General features: G+C 39.2%; 2 protein-coding genes across 9 annotated transcripts in view; both read right to left on the bottom strand.

Moving 5' to 3' along the window:
- Ccdc138 (coiled-coil domain containing 138) overlaps positions 1-15,179 on the bottom strand; it is a 78,199-nt gene extending 63,020 nt beyond the window's left edge. For 3 of the 7 annotated variants that reach the window (XR_005497585.2, XR_005497586.2, XM_574765.8), the window contains exons 1-5: positions 13,934-15,179; positions 12,880-12,924; positions 12,671-12,728; positions 5,453-5,573; positions 1,443-1,570 (exon numbers count right to left, since the gene is read on the bottom strand). Coding sequence is in view for 5 of the 7 variants with exons in the window: in XM_574765.8 (XP_574765.3) it covers positions 1,443-1,570; positions 5,453-5,573; positions 12,671-12,728; positions 12,880-12,924; positions 13,934-14,026 (445 nt within the window). In the remaining 2 variants the exon portion in view is untranslated. Of the gene's footprint in view, positions 1-1,442; positions 1,616-5,452; positions 5,574-10,133; positions 12,645-12,670; positions 12,729-12,879; positions 12,925-13,004; positions 13,047-13,933 lie in introns of those variants that run through there. The other 4 variants (XM_017601799.3, XM_039099228.2, XM_017601800.3 and 1 more) reach the window with 4 other exon arrangements.
- Positions 15,180-15,861: 682 nt separating this feature from the next.
- Ranbp2 (RAN binding protein 2) overlaps positions 15,862-17,509 on the bottom strand; it is a 52,054-nt gene continuing 50,406 nt past the window's right edge. The window contains exon 29 of one of the 2 annotated variants that reach the window (NM_001191604.1): positions 15,862-17,105. In NM_001191604.1, the coding sequence (NP_001178533.1) occupies positions 16,800-17,105 (306 nt within the window). In that variant the 3' untranslated portion in view covers positions 15,862-16,799. The remainder of the gene's footprint in view (positions 17,106-17,509) is intronic. The other variant, XM_039098597.2, reaches the window with a different exon arrangement.

Below are 17,509 nucleotides of genomic sequence, written 5' to 3'. Positions count from 1 at the left end.
CAGGGCTACATGAGGCCCTGTCTCAAAGCAAGCAAACAAAAAAATAAACACATAAAGCTATGTATGTATATATGGCATGAAGATAAAAGCAAAACTTTGTAGGCACAAAAGGGAGTACCCAGGAGTGAGAGGGGTTAATATGAAGAGAATATGCTCTAAGTGTATTACACAGCTGTATGGAAAGCATTCCTATGAAACCAGAACCATAAGGAATATGGGCTGATAAAAACTCAAACTTTAGAAAACAAAATTCTCTGTCACAGTGTCCTTGGGAACTCAAGCTTTAAGAATCTTTCATTATACTCCCCCACACTGGACAGATCATGAACCAACCAAAATAAAAAAAAATACTAATTTATACTTGGCAGCCAGAGGCAGGAGGATCTCTAAGATTGAGGGCAGCCTGGTCTACAAAGAGAGCTCTTGGACAGCCAGGACTACTTAGAGATACTCTTTTTCAAAAAATGAAAACCAGGCAGGTGGCATATACCTATAATCCCAGCAATGACTGAGGCATAGGCATTGCAAGTTCAAGGTTAGCCTGAGCTCCCAAGTAAGACTATAACCGAAAACAAAACAACGCAATAAAATGATTTACTGAGTTAAGCAAATGAGTGAAAAACCAATCAAATTACCTGACTAACCAATCCCTAGCCTGGACATTCATTATTTTTTGTCAACTTTCAAAATAAATTTCTCTTATATTTTTCAGTAGAAAAGCTGGTCACCTAGTGGGAAACAGGAATACAGGCTGAATCGAGTGCTATCATCTTCAAGCGCTGAGACCACAGCTCAAAGGGAATGAAGGAGGGCAGAGAGGACAAAGGAAATAGAAAGTGCATGTGCCCAGGGCTTCCACAGGGCATGAGTGCTCCACTCCCTCAGCCAAAGGGTGAGCAACAAAGAAGGCAGCTGGAGCGGTTCCCATACTTTCTCAAAGCCTCGGGGATGGTCAGCTTCTCAGAGGCCTTCCCACAAAGAAAGCCATGAAAAAGAACTAAAGGCATGGCAGAAGCTCAGTTCCTCTCAGTTCTTCATGAACTTACATGGATAGGTTTTGAGAATGGAAGAACAAACAGAGAAGACTATGCTCATTTCTCTTCCCCTTTAACTTAATAACTACAGAAAGTATGATGTGGTTTATAAATCTCAGAACACAGAGATGTACAGAGTCCTGAGGAGCAGTTACTACTCTGAGGTAAGTAAGGTTTTCTCTGCATAACAAATTACTTTTTTTAAGACTTATTTAATGTATTTGAGTACACTGTAGCTGTTTTCAGACACACCAGAAGAGGGCATCAGATCCCATTACAGACGGTTGCGAGCCACCATGTGGTTGCTGGGAATTGAACTCAGGACCTCTGGAAGAGCAGTCAGTGCTCTTAACCGCTGAGCCATCTCTCCAGCCCCAAGAGATTACTATTATCTTCAAATTCTCTTACCGTTTTCCATTTCTTTGAAGGAATGCTTTGTTATTTTGGAGCCACCATCTCTATGATCATCTTCGATTAATTCTTTTTCTGTTTCCCATTTCTTTAAATCATGAAAAGAATCCAGTTCATCATCTAGGCTTTAACAATATACAGATCAGAAATCCGGAAGTTCACTACAACAACTGACAAAACAAACAAACAAAACTGCTTTTCAGATAGTAACACCACAAATGAGGAAAATGTAAATACAAAATATTGTAAAAATTTGTAAAAAATTTTGTAAATACAAAAAAAAAATGAAGGTAAAACGTACAAACTATGTTAAAATTCTTGACAGCCCACTGCAAGTGCTTTTCAATCTTTGTGCATGTTTAAAACAGTTTAAGACTTTTAGAATGATCTGTGGCTACCAAACCCTTCTGAAACCCAGGAACTCAGATACGATGGGCAGTGTTCACTATACAATTAGCAGTTACCCTACAAACCAGAACCAGAATGCCACATTCTGGGGTTACCTCAGGGCAGCACTACTCTCTGGCTTACGGACACATTGATCATTCTTAAAATACATTAAAAACATAAAGAGACAAGACTTCCACAGTATTTCTTACTTATCACGGTACATATAAAATATTACTGCACCACGGAATGAACACTAAGATATGAAGGTTGTTATGGTCATGTACAAAGTACTACTCAGGGCTCCAATGCTGCTATCTCAGAGTCCCCGGATGACTGGTTTACAAGTGAACTAGTTGCATTAATGGGTTAATCCACTAATCACTCATCATACTGAAAGAGCTGTTAGGAAATGGGGCCTCTCTGGAGAAAGCTGGTCACTAAGAACACGTTCTTTTTCCCTTTCATTAATTTATTTACTTTACATCCCAATCAGAGCTTCCCCTGCCTCCTCTCCTCCCAGTCCCTCCCTCTCATTTCCTCTCTCTCTCTACTCCTCTCTCCTCAGAGAAGGGGAGACCTCCGATGGATATCAACCTGCCTTGGCATATCAAATTGTAGTAGGATGGGGCACATCTTCTATTGAAGCTAGACAAGACCATCCAGTTAGGGGAGAGGGATCAAAGGCAGACAACAGAGTCAGAGACAGCCCCTGCTCCTGCTGTTAGAGGTCCAACATGAAGACCAAGCTGTACATTTGTTACATATGTGTAGGGGACTGACTAGGTCCATCCCATGCATGTTCTCTGGTTGGTGGTACAGTCTCTATGAGCCCATATGGGCCCAGGTTAGTTGATTCTAAAGATTTTCTTGTGTCCTTGACCTCTCTGGCTTTTAATCCTTCTTCCCCTTCTTTCACAAAACTCCCTGAGCTCTGCCTAATGTTTGGCTGTGGGCCTGCATCTGTTTTCATCAGTTGCTGGGTAAAGCCACTAATGACTGTTTTGCTAGGCTCCTGTCTGTAAGTACTACAGAATATCATTAATAGTGTCAGGGTGGGCTCTCTCTCATGGCATAGGTCTCAAGTTGGGTCAATCATTGATTCCCTCACTTTCTGCTCCCTCTTTATGACTTCATGTCTTGTAGGCAGACATGTTTTTCAAAGATTTGCCTTGTCTCTGTTTCCCAGGAGCCATAAATTGTAGCTCGCTTCTCTACCACATATTCCATCATAACAGTCTGCATCACCACAGCCCTAGAACTATGGCAGCCAGCAACTATGGACTATAAATCTGAAACCATGGGCCAAAATAAATCCCCTTCTTTTGTTTATGTCATGTACTTTGTCACAGTGACAAAAAGAGACTAACATAAAAGGGTTTTATATTATTATTTTGAAGTATTTCAAGATATTTTATAATTATAATATATTTCTTTTCAGACCAGACACTTTCAAGTAATAATTATTTATGACCTGTATCTACTAGCAAGACAGCATACTTGTAGTAGACTATTATGACTAAGGACACACACACACACACACACACACACACACACACTCACACACACACACACACGCACACACACACTCAATAGTATGAAAATGAAGTCTTCAGAGTCACAGTGTATTGGAATTATAGCCAGATTTATAAAATGATGGCAGCAGAAGAAGGTGGTAAAATAAATGTACTAAGAAAGTAGAGACTGACATGAGGAGTAGGGGCACAGGCACGGAGGAAGTGGGAGGTAGGAAGTAGGGTCAACCAGAAGTAATTATGCATGAAAACAATCATAAGTAAAGCTAATAATTTTGGTAAGGTAATTAAAAAGTAAAATGGGTTAGAACTGGAAAGATGGCTCAGCTGTTAAGAGCACTTGTTGCTCTTGTAAAGGACCCAGTTCAGCTCCCAGCACCCACATGACATGGTTCACAGTCCTCTGTAACTCTAGTTCCAGGAAATCTAACACCCTCTTCTGACCTACATGGGCACCAGGTACAGGTTGTGCACATACAAAAATGCAGAGAAAACATTCATAGCATAAAACAAAACAAACAAATCTAAAAAGTTGGGCATGGTGGTACACATTTTAAATCCTAGCACTTAAGAGACAGAAGCAGGAGGACCTCTGTGAATTTGAAGCAGTCTAGTCCTTATAGCCAGTTCCTATATAGACAGCACTACACAGTAAGACGCTGTCTGTCTGTCTGCCTCCCCCTCCCTCCCTCCCCCCCCCTCTCTCTCTCACACACACACACACACACACACACAAAATAACAAATAAATACAGATTGGAGATGGCTCAGTAGTTAAGCACTGGCTGCTCTTCCAGAGAATCCAGGTTCAACTCAATTCACTGACATGGCAGCTAACAACAATTTCCACACAACACACATATCTGATGCACAGACACAGAACTATATTATAGTTCAGTGGTTCTCAGCCTTCCTGATGTTGTGACCCTTTAATAAGGTTCCTCATTTGTGGTGACCCACAACCATAACATTATTTTCACTGTTACTTCATAACTGTGATTTTGCTGCTGTCTTGAATTGCAATGTAAATATCTTAGTTTTCTGATGGTCTTGGACAACCCCTGTTAAAGAGTGTTCAAGCCTCAAAAGTGATCTCGACCTATAGGCTGAGGACTGCTGGACTGATAGATAATGGCATTTACTGCTCTTATAGAAGATTTGGGTTTGATTCCTAGCACCTACAAGGTTTCATAACCGCAGTCCCAGGGGAGTCAACAAGCAGGCACATGGTACAGAGATGTGCATGGGTACAAAACATTCATATGCAGAAAGTAAAATAAATATATCTTTTTAGAAAATTTTTAAAGGGAGGTTGGAGAGATGGTGCAACAATTAGGAACATCTGTTTCTCTTGCAGGGGGTTCAGTTCTCAAACCTGCATGGTGCCTCACAACATCTGTAATTCAAATTCCAGGAAATCTATTAACCTCTTTTGACCTCCAAAGACACCAGACATGCATATGACACTTACATACAGACAAAACATTCATACACACAAAAGAAAATGAATAAATCTTTAAAAATTATTTTTTAACTACTTAATAACTTAGGACAGGAGGGATGGCTCAGTGGGTAGAGGCTGACAACCTGTGTTTGATACCCAGGATCCAAACACAGAAAAGAGAGCACTAACTATGACAAACTGTGCTCTGGCCTCAACATGTGCCTTGGTATATGCCCACACCATTCCCCACCCACAGATAATAAACAAATAAACAAATAAATAAAATAAAATATAATAAAATAAAATAAAGAATAGATAGGGCTAGAGTGATGGCTTAGAGGTTAAGAGCACTGGCTGCTCTTCCAAAGGACCTGGGATTGGTTATTAACACCACATAGTCAGATACCTTCTGGGTTTCTCGAGGAGCCTGGGACACAACGGGTACACAGACATACATTTGGACAAAGCACAAATGATACATAAAATGATAAAGTAGGCATGGCTCCTCAACTATCCATCAGGATCCAGACTGCTTTTCCAACCTCTCATGCAAACACACACACACAACACACACCCCTCTTCTCCACTTCTGCTTCTTGAGCTGCTAACAGCACAGTAATAGTATTATTCTAAATACCTTACCAGTTCGCATTTAAATGTTTGAAGGAACTGCAGAGAGATGTTATGGGATGCTTCCTTTCATCAGAGTAGTATCTTGGCGATGAGCCAACTTTATCTCCAGAGCTGTAAGTATCTAAATCATCTGTCAATAGAAAACATTAGTCAAATGCTAATGGTCTCATTCTGACTTCCTAAAATCACTAACTGATTTATCTGTCTCTGTAATATGAGCTTAGAGAATACACAATGAATTTCACATTCATATTGTACTTTACTGATTACATAATGCTCTTCCATTTTTAAATGATTTATTTATTTTATGTATATGAGTACACTGTAGCTGTCTTTAGACACACCAGAAGAGAGCAACAGATCCCATTACACATGGTTGTGAGCCACCATGTGGCTGATGGGAATTGAACTCAGGAAGAGCAGTCAGTGCTCTTAACCTTTGAGTCATTTCTCCAGCCCCCTGCTCGTCCATTCTTATTTGACCCAGGAAATGACTCTGAAGCAAGAGTAGGTGCCTTAAACTTAAAGTTTCTTGTACACGTTAGGACCCTATAGACCAGAGAACTGATGTTATTACTGTGTATTACCTGGAAACCAGAATATGGCCTTCTTGCCACCTATATAGGAGGTCCTAGAGCATTTGTTTTTAACAACTGTCTATCCAAATCCAGTAGAAAGTAAAACACTCACTTCAGATAAAAATAAAATAGATTACTGTCTTAGGACTTCTAGTGCTGTAAAGAGATGCCATGACCATGCCAACTCTTATAAAGAAACATTTAATTGGTGCTGATTTACAGTTCAGAGACTTAGTCCCTTATACTCATGGTGGAAGCATGGTGGTGGCACTTAGGCAGACATGGTGCTGGAGAGGTGAGTTCTATATCTGGATTCGTAGGTAACAGGCAGAGACAATGAGCCACTAGGCCTGGTTTGAGTTTTTAAGACCTCAAAGCCCACCCCAGTGACATTTCCTCCATCAAAGCCATATGTCCTCATAGTGGCACTCCCTGTGAGCCTATGGGGACCATTTTTATTCAAATCACCACAATTACTGACTCAGTTACCTGACAGAATCTACCACAGCAAACATCCATAAATTATTTAGATTTCAAAAACTCAAAAAGGCTGGGCACTGTGGTGCATAACATAATTACAGCACTTGGGAGATGGGGCAGGAAGGCTAACAGAAAGTTGGAGGACAGCCTCGGTCTCTCAGCTTGCTTCAGTATTCAATTTCACACAGTCCAGAGCTTTCTAAAGGAGTCTCTGGGAGGACTATCTTCATCAGATGTGGGCATTCATGTCTGTTGGGCATCTGAAAAACTTTTAAGAAAAAAACTCTAAATATTGAATGTTCTAATACAAAGAGTAAAACCTTTCAAAAGCTATGGTTCAGAAGGTTGGGGACAAGTCAGATACAATGCAGGTCATACAAATTCCTATTCTCAGTACTAGTCAGAAACAAGGCCACATCTGATGCAAAAAAATTAAAAAATGACTTAGTAGCTGGTGTGTGTGTGTGTGTGTGTGTGTGTGTGTGTGTGTGTGTGTGTGTGTGTGTGTGTCTGTCTGTCTGCATGTACCGGTAACCACAGAAGACAGAACAGGGTATTAGTGTGAGATCTCCCTTCCCCTAGTGCTGAAGTTATAGGTGCTTTTTAACCAACATGAGTGTTAGGAACCAAACTTAGACCCTTTGCAAAGCAGTGTGCATTCTGGGCTTTGGTTTTATGTGAATGAGTGTTTTGCCTGCATGTATGACTGTGTGTCATAGTGTCTGGCAGAGGCCAGAGTGGGTATTGGAACCCCTGGATCTGGAATTACAAAAGGTTTAGAGTTGCCATGTGGGTGCAGAGAATCAAACCCATAAACGCTTCAAGAGCAGAGTCTATGCTGAGCCATCTCTCTAGTATCCAGTGTGCTCTCTTAACCATTTCTCTAGCCCCATCATTCCGTTCTTTTTTTTTTTTTTTTCCGGAGCTGGGGACCGAACCCAGGGCCTTGCGCTTGCTAGGCAAGTGCTCTACCACTGAGCTAAATCCCCAACCCCCATCATTCCGTTCTTAACTGAAAAAGTTTTTTTCATACAAAATATTTTCCTATTATCCCCTCCCCAGTTCCTCTCAGATCCTACCCATCTCCCTACCTACTGTACTTTTCTTCCTTTCAAACACAAAACAAAAAAGAGCAGAAAATAAAAACAAAGCAAAACAAAACACAAGAACCACTCATATACACACACACAAACCTACAAATACCAAAAAATAAATTATGAAATGGCCAAACAAATCAAAATGAAACAAAGTGTCCACAAAAATACCATTTGAGTTCATGTTGTGTTGGCCAACTTTCTGACCACAGGGACTCCCCTGAAGTATGAACGACATACCCAGTGGTATTCCACTGGGGAGAACTGATTTTCCCTTTGGCAGCACATAGCAACTGCAGATAGCTTCTTGGTTAGGGTTGGAACCCCATGTTCACTTGCCTCTCAGTGCTGACACCCCCATTCTGTTTGAACTGTGCAGGACGGTCTTTATATTATGCCCAGAAGGCACTGCTAGCTTGGAGTCATCTACCACTCTAGCTCTTACAACCTTTCTGCCTCCTCTTCACATACATCACTGAGCTGAGGGAGAATTTTGATAAAGGAATGCCATTTAGGGCTGAGTGCTCCAAAATCTCACTCTGCACATTGTCCAGTTGTGGTTCTTTGTGTTGAACTCCAACTACTGAAAGAAATTTCTCTGATGTGGGTTGATCAAATCAATGATCCTCTCCTATCCCACACTGGAAATGCTGAGGTGTTTTTCTTGGATGCCACAGAAAGAACCTATTTTCCAATCCAATGTTAGTCTGTCTTCCTACTAGAGAATTGAGATGATTAAAACTAAGGATCATTAATGAAAGCCAGCGGTGATGGTGCACATCTTTAACCCTAGTACTCAGGAGGCAGAGACAGGTGGATCACCATGAGTTTGGTGTGAGTTTGGTCTACAGAGTGAGTTCCAGGACAAGCAAGGCCACACAGAGAAACTCTGTCTCAAAAACCAAACAGGGCATAACAAAACAAAACAATAAACAACAACAACAACAACAACAACAACAAGTGTTGGTTGATTTGTTATTTCATTATTATTGTGTGAATGTCTACCCCCTAACATTTACTATTCTGGGATTATTTATTTACTGACTAAAGTTTTCCTTCAAGAGCTGAACTGGTAAGAGAGAAATTGCTTAAATTTGGTTTTATTGTTTAATATGTTTCTTTTTCCATTGTCACTAGGTTTTGCTAGGTATAGTGGTCTGGGCTGGCATCTGTGATCTTTCAGAATTTGTAAGTCCTTCTGGCTCAGAGTCTCCACTGAGGTGTTATTCTGATGGGCCTGCCTTTTCCCTTGCAGCTTTTAATATCCCTTCTTTGTTCTGTACATTTAGTGTTTTGATTATTATTCTGTCAGAGGGATTTTTTTCTATTTGGTGTTCTGAAAGCTCCTTTTATATTAATAAGCATCTCTCTTTCTTTAGCTTGGGGAAATGTTCTTCTATGATTTTATTAGAAATATTTTCTCGAGGCTGGAGAGATGGCTCAGCGGTTAAGAGCACCCGATTGCTCTTCCAGAGGTCATGAGTTCAATTCCCAGCAACCATATGGTGGCTCACAACCATCTGTAAAGAGATCCGATGCCCTCTTCTGGTGTGTCTGAAGACAGCTACAGTGTACTTACATATAATGAATAAATAAATCTAAAAAAAAAAAAAAAAAGAAAGAAATATTTTCTCAGGCTGGAGAGATGGCTCAGTGGTTAAAAGCACTGACTGCCCTTCCAGTGTTCAATTCCCAGCAACCACATAAGATCTGATTCTGGTCTGTCTGAAGACAGTTACTGTGCACTCATTATTATATAACATTTATTATATATATGCATATATATAGTAAATATTATATGTTATATAATAAATGTTATATATATTATATAACAAATAAATACTTTTTAAAAAAAGAAATATTTTCTCTACTTTTGACCTGGTTTCTTCTACTTTCTCTATACTTATTACACACACACACACAAACACACACACACACACACACACACACACACACACACACACACACACACACGTATATATATTATATATAGGTTTGGTCTTTTCATAATGTCCCAGATTTCCTGGGTGTTTTATGCTTGAATATTTTTTTAATTTTTTTTTTAGATTCAACATTTTCTTTGACAGAGCTAGCCATCCTTTTTCTACCTTGCCTTCAAGGCATTCTCTCTTCTGTGTCTTGTAATCTGTTAAGAATTACAATTAATGGTTTACCTCTAAAGTTTTTGATGATCTAGGTTTTTAATTCCCAGTTTTATTTCAGTTGGGTTTTATTTGGTTATTCTATTTCTATTTTCATGTCTTGGACTGTTTTCATTATTTCATTCGACTGTGTCTTCAGAGACTTCATTTAAGGCATTTATTCATACCCTCTTTAAGGTTCTTGAACATATTTATAACTGCTATTCTGAGTCCCTTTCTCATGTTTCAGTTAAACTGTATCTCTCAAGGCCTATTGCAACAGGAACGCTTGGCTTCTGAAGGGGGCATATCATCATGGCTGTTCACGGTTGTGCTTTTGTGCTGGGATCCAGGTACCTAGAGTTTTGATGTTTGAGGTATTTCTTGGTGTAGATACCTGGTCTTGTCTTTGCTGGGTGGGTGTTCCATTCTTTAATAGCTGCTGTCCACTATAGATCCTAGGCTAGTATGGTGGCTCTGGCTAGGCTAGTACAGCAAAGAGTGCTTCTGCAAGCTGAGGGTGACACAAAAATGGAGATGAGTTAGAAGGGAAGGCTGAGAGGATCAGTGCTTAGGGGACCCTGGGTCTACACCAAGAGGTGGAGACCTCAAAGAATGGAGGTGGCATGGGAAGACAAGCTCCTTTGGTGGGGAGTACGTTTGGAGAGATCAGAATGGAGACAAGGAAAAACAGTGAAGACTACCTGAATCCCAGCACAATGTAACCATTGAGGGGGTCCCTGGAAGAAAGTTTCTGAAGATTTGTAGCTGACACGAAGCAGTGGAGATGGGAAAGAGAAAGAAAGCTGACGGTCAGATGGAAGAGGTAAGAATGCCATGGGCCAGCACCAAGGGGCAGAGACCCCAAGGAATGGAGGGTGGAAGATGGAGTTCCTGCAATGCTTACTGACCTCATCAGTCACTTTATAATTTTATAATTATCAATTCTCCTCTATAATTTTAATTAAACACATATGTCTGTCAGGGAGCAAATACAATCTCTCTAAACCTCATAAATTAATTCCTGGGAGAAATACAGGTAACCAAAGACAAGCTAACAAGAGTAAAGCAAGTTTATTAATGCATAGTACACTTCGCACAGGAGAAGCTCCAATGAAAGAAGCTCCAACTGAAATCATGGCTTAGACCTCTGACGTACATAGAACCTTCAACGAAGATTAAGTCTTAAACAAATGATGAGACACTGGCCAGCAAGTCCCAGGAATCACCTATTTCCACCTTTCCAGCAACAGGGACACACTGCCTAATCAGGATTTCACATGTTCTGGAGATCCACACTGGGGTCCTTTTGCTTCCAATGCAGGCACTTTGCCAACTAGCTAAGCCATCTCCTCTATCCTCATGGAGCTATCCTGACTCTGCTGCTTCTTACAGTATTCAAATTTAAGGGACGTATTTGGGAGTATAGTATTCTAGCTTTCTCCATAGAACACAGAAACATCACAAAGTGCAAAAGAATTTCAGTTATTTAACAGTTGACAATTCTGTAACAAAAAGCGTCTCAATTAAAAAAAAAGCAGTTTTCAAGTGATATTTATAAATTATAGATCACAAAGTAAAGCTATAAAGCTACTGGCAAGAAAACTGAAAACCTCGTGTGTTCCTTACATTCTCCAGAAATTCTGCTGTCAACTCAAGAAGCATAATCCATCACTGTGTATTGAGTTATTTGGACGCAGGAGAATGATGAATGGTCTCAAAGGATGCTTACAGTTTCAGGGTTGTCACTAGTCACTATACACTCAGTGAATAAAAACTTTATTGCCAGAAAATCTTATCATTTCTAGTCGAAGTCGATCTTTTTTAAAAGTCTGCTAATTTTTAAAACCTTTTAACCTCTCCTCATTGGCTTGATTAGCAGTGGAAATAATGCCTTTCTTCTAATAAATTCTAAAAATCCAGAGTATTTGCTGTCAGTTATTCTTGACTATTACTTCAGCAACCAACTTTAACTAGTCACCTCTTTTTATCCTTCCAATGATCTCATTTTGTCTACAGACCTAATTCTGATATTCCAGAAACTGTAACCATTCTGCCTTTAATGTACACATAACTTTTCTGAAAGAGCTGTACTGAAATCCTTGCAGCCGCGGTGTTTCACTGAGAGAGTTTTTTAACTTATCATCAAGTTCATTTATGCTTTTATCTGAGTTTTCTGTCTCCTACCATTATGTAACATATTTTGGAAATCAGACCAATACAGCTGTGCAGTCTACCAGTCAGTCCTCAGACCCAGCCTCGACTTCTAGATGAAATTAAAGACACTATTCATGTTGTAACTACTAAAGTTTAGTGAATATTATGTTTAACTTAAATATTAGCTCTAAGGAATAGTTAATATTTATTGCCATCAAAATGTTTCGGCTTATTAAAAGAAAAAGTACAATCCACAGTAAAATTATGTTTTCCAAGTACATTTACTTAATAAATTTTTCCTTTATTTTTGATTCTGGTTCATTCTTTCTTGCCTAAAAAAAATACTTACTAGTGTTTTTCTCCTAGTATACTCTGTAGCAATTTTTTAACATTTTCAAAAGCAAACATATCAGCTAGGGACATGCTTCAGTGACTGAGAACTTGCTTAACACTGATCAACTTGCTCAGAGCTGATTAACAGTCTGGATATGACTCCCTGCACCACAGGAGTGAAAATAAAAGGAAGGCACACATACTATAAATTATATTACACACACACACAAACACACACACACACCAAAACCCCTAATTAAATTTAATTTTAGAAGACACCTCACACATTCACTTCAAAATTCACAATTATTAGGTGATTACCAGATTGAAAAATTTTTAAATGAAAAATGAGTAACAATAAGCCTAAGTCCAAATATTTCTATAAATCTCTCTCAAGTTAATTTGTTAAAATACTCAAATATACCAAATATTGTTTTGGCTTACCTGGGGAAGTCAGAATTCTTCTTTTATATTTAGTCTGATCAAAATTTGAAAGCGCATGCTAGGTGGGTAAAAAGATACACTTAAGTTAAACACTAGAACATATTCTCTTAAAATATTTTCCATAATTAAAAAGGTTAGAATGAACAAACCTAGGGGCACCACCCTAACCAACATTAGGATCACTAATTAAACAAGCAAGCAGCATGTACCTGTTGATTCATCAGAGCTGCCCACACACCAGTCATGTCAGATTCCTGCCAAAAATACAAGACCAGAATCAAGTCAGGAGCTATCCATTAGTCAAACTCAAACTGAAAGACATTCTTATACATACCTTGTGCAAGCACTACTGTTACAAGAAACTAGGTGTGGACATCTGTTGTAAATTAAAGGCAACAATAGACAATCAAATGTAATGTTCTGACCCAAGGTAGTATCTGAACCAGGGCACACTTTCTACAAAAGGTTATAATTGAGGTAATCTCGATACAAACTATACATTATCCTGTATTATTGTCGAAATGATAAATTTCTTGGAAGATATTAAAGCTTTAAAAGAGAATGTGCTTCACAAGAAAAGCAAACTAGAGGAGTATGCGTTGGAGAAATATTGGTATTTCTCAAGAAGGGGTTTTGGAATGCCAGCAAATGTGGGAAGAAACAGAAAAATAACTCCGACTTTCCTCAACTTCTGAAGAAGTTAAGATAAATGATGTACCCATACCTCAGATGGTTTTTTTTTTGAAGACATTGTTGTGCTTTATATAAACTTGAGCATGCTGGGCTGTCAAGCAGGCTTCTCAGCTGAATTGTAAACGCCTAACTCTGTTACCAAAGGAGGGTGATTTAAAAAAATATATATATAACAAAAACAAAAACGAGCAACTGCAAAACGGAGGTCTGCAATTGGTTTCCCTCTTCGTTCTTCCAGCATTCTTGGAAGATTTGGCCAACCTCTCACAGGATATTATCACATGGCCTCAGTGGGGGCCCCCCTCAAAAATGGGAAGAATCTCCTGGTGAATGGCGCCCTCAAAGGAGGACTACAAGAATACACATCGCCACTTTTTCCTAAGTTTGCAATTACTTCAGAGTGCTGCACTCCGGTCACTGCTAGCACTGGTAACTAGGACCAAAGCCACGCCCCGTCCTTCTCGGCGGTTTCCCTGAGGGAGGGCGCTCTCTGGTGAGCTACCTGTAGGAAGGGCCCGCGTCCTCCCGCAGCCGCCCAGCAGAGCCCACCACGGCTTCCACCCATCTCACCTCCACGGAGCACCTTCCCGCTAGGCCGTAGCGGCTTTTGAGCCGCTCCACTACCATATCCTGCCCCGGTGGCTTGACCACTCGGCGCTCCATGGTGGGTCGCTGACTGCGGTCGCCGGGGGAACCGCGCTCACGGCCGCGTCAGCCGCGGGCAAAACGTCACCACCGCTGACCCCGCCCCCGGGGACGCCGGAAGTTGGTACAAAGACACACTACAGCCCAGTCTCTGTTGCCCTTTCTAGTTTCTCAGTTCCAAGTCTTTTACCCTCCATAAATGATGTGAGGCGTGAAAAAAGAGAGTTCCATCTTCCCTTGAGAGCGCTGGTTTAGACAACAAGAAGGCGAATGTCTTGTGCTCCCCAGGGCGGGGAGCCACAGGGATCACAGGGTAAGATTTACTGTGCACTAGAACTTGCCTCAACACAGGTCCCTTCATCAAAAGTGATTTACAATCACTGAAAAATCAGGACATGTATGAACGCTAAGCATATGAGCTCAGATTACCTTTATACTCCTTTGCCTGTTTCCATAAGTGGTACAAAAAGGTCCTAAAATAAATTTGAGATAGGCAGGCAGGGCAGAGGCAGGACAGCCTGGGCTACATGGTCAAAAGCAGTTGGACAATTAACTGCCTCAACTACATAGGGAGATCTGCCTCATAAACTAAAATACCTCTTTCCCAGCTATACAACAGCGCACAGTACTTACTGCGTTCAACCTTATCATACAAGCTCATACTTGTTCAGTCTGAGAGACACTTACACTGAGAAACACTGAAAATATACATGTGGAATAATAGCAGCCCCTAAATTCTCTGGATTACTTTTAACTTTTAGAAGCTGATACTTTAGCAATAGACAAAAAACTCACTATCAAAAAATAATTGCTTACAGAACACTTTTTGCTAAAAAGTACCATCTAAACTAGTTATTTTGGTTCTTTGGGGGTAGGTTTTAATGAGCATAAAGCCTATCAATGTGAGTTTATACCATTATCAGTGACTTAACAGATAACATTGTTCTTAAATATCAAGCATTTTATAAAATGCCATAAGCTTCTTTTTAAACTTCTTTGTTGGAGTTGGACAGCTCGGCCATTAAGAACACTGCTCTTCCCAGAGGAGCGGAGTTCTACTGCCAGCACCTTAATAGTAGCTCACAACCTTTGGTAACTCACCAAGTTGTAAACATCTCTACTATTAATACCATTACTAGAAAAGTTAGTTTAACATGATATCTGTCACGTTTTTGAAAGGTCTTTAATAACCTTAATGGTTTGAAATAATATAAAATGTCTCTTAAAAAGCATTTGCAACTGTGGCACATGTAACAATGGAGATCAAGCATTCAAGTCCAACCTCAGCTACAAGTTCAAGGCAATCCTGGGGTACAGAAGATGAATTCAAAATTAAAAAAAAAATTCATTTACTTAGGTTAAAAATATGGCATCGACTTCTCAGCTGAAAAACTTCACCACTTTTACATGACTTTATATTACATGGTTTCCAAAAAAGCTACTAAGTGTACATGGTTCTCTTTAAAAGGCCAACTTGAGGTAGGTTATTTCATGTATCTGGTTGCGGGATTAAGTATTTTTATAGTGATGCTATTACATAAATTCATTAAGTAAGCCATAACCTGCCTTGTCCAATCTAATGGTTGGACACAAGAAAACAGGTGATTCAATACTTAAGTTTGGATTACAGAGAATTTTATGGTTTAACTAGATTCCTTTTAGTGTTATACTGAGTAGGCCCATAAGAACATCCCCTTCTGTTTACCTAACTTGACACAAACCATATCCAAGTACATTTTCAGTGTTTAGCAAACTCTTGGTGTTGAAGTTTGAGCTCAGAGAGTGCTGGCCTTTAACTGATCCCATTTTACATCTAGTCACAGAAGGAACAGACAACTTAGATGCACAAGTAATCAATGTTTTAAATGTCATGACTTATCAATCATCACTTTATTTCTGCTACAAAATTCACCAGAAAAAGGTACTGCAACAATCTAATATAAAGCAAATCTTTAACCAAAGAACATGGTATCGATCTTTTAAAAAATATTGATACTTTATCACAAGAACTAGAGAAAAATTCAATTCTATCATCAGGACCAAGCTGAAGTTTCTGAGGTAGTAGAGACAGGTAACAGAAAAGTGAATGGAAAGAAGGAAGAAAATAGAGAAGAAAGGAGGATGGGAAGGAAGAAGGAGAGAAAGCTAGCTAAGGAAATAATCGACTTATTTAAAATGTAAAAATTAATGTCTTCAAAAGAGCACAACACTTCTTAAGAAAAGACAGTATCCTACTTAAAAGTTAATTTTAACTATACAGGAGCATAAAAATTCCAGAAGAGCACTTTGGTTAACTCTCATCTTCTGTGGCTCTATTATTCATAAGTTGAGTCTATACATAGATGAGCACAGGAATAGTTTTATATATATACATATATATTTCAAATCTAAAATAAAGTTATCTGCATTGTGGTCCCCTTATTCAGTAAGTACCATGCAAGAAGTCCAGATATCTTAACAGGAATTAAAATAAGATTGCATATATCATATTCCTTCAATAGTCTGGGAAATTCTATTGCTTTTAACAAAATTAGTATTAGCCATTCTAATACAGATATGTCAGGAGTACATAAAAACAAGTACACCTGAAATACACCAGTGTTTAAACTTTTATTTCACACCATGCAAGATCAATTACACACTAAAAAGTGACAACAGCTATAAGCTACAATTTTACATTTATACATCAGAAACGTCTGTTTTCAAAAGGTGAACATAATTACTATACTGTGTAACAATTAAGCATAAATTCAACTGCTTATATAGATAAAATCCACTGTGAAAAATTATTTTATAGCTGTCCACATTCTGTGATACAAATTCTTCTACTAACAGACCCTTTAGGAGAACCAAATGATTCAATCTTTCTCACAGTATCCATGCCATCCTTAACAAACCCAAACACTACATGCTTAAAGTCCAAATGTTCTGCTTTCTTCAGTGTTATAAAAAACTGAGAACTGTTGGTATTCTGGCCGCAATTGGCCATGGATAGTAAGCCAGGACCAGTGTGTTTTAGATCAAAGTTTTCATCGTCAAATTTATCTCCATAAATGGACTGTCCTCCTGTTCCATTGTATTTGGTAATATCTCCTCCCTGAAAACAAACAAAAAGATCTTTCTGTTAATACTGATTCAAACATTGAAACACACAGAAATCAGCCTGATGGGGTAAATCATGAATGCTCTATTTCTTTTAGAATGCATTTGACAGCAAGGCAGTAGTGGTGGTGCACACCTTTAATCCTAGCACTCAGAAGGCAGAGAAAGGTAGACTTAAGTTTGGGGCCAGCCTGGTCTTCAGAGTGACCTTCAGGACAGCCAAGAGAACATAGAGAAACCCTGTCTCAAAAGAAATTTTAAAAAATTTGGAAACTAAAAAATATGTTTTGTTGTTTTGTTTTCAGTGGGCAATCGGGGGCAGACACTAAGCATTAGAAATTTGGAGCCTTTCAGACTGAATGTTTGAAAAGGAGTAATGTCCAATTACAGTGTGGGAAA

This window comes from Rattus norvegicus, chromosome 20 (genome assembly GCF_036323735.1).
Source record: "Rattus norvegicus strain BN/NHsdMcwi chromosome 20, GRCr8, whole genome shotgun sequence".
In the NCBI taxonomy this organism is placed as follows: domain Eukaryota; kingdom Metazoa; phylum Chordata; class Mammalia; order Rodentia; family Muridae; genus Rattus; species Rattus norvegicus.
Note: the sequence above shows the minus strand (reverse complement) of the source record. Positions and strands in the feature narration are given on the sequence as shown.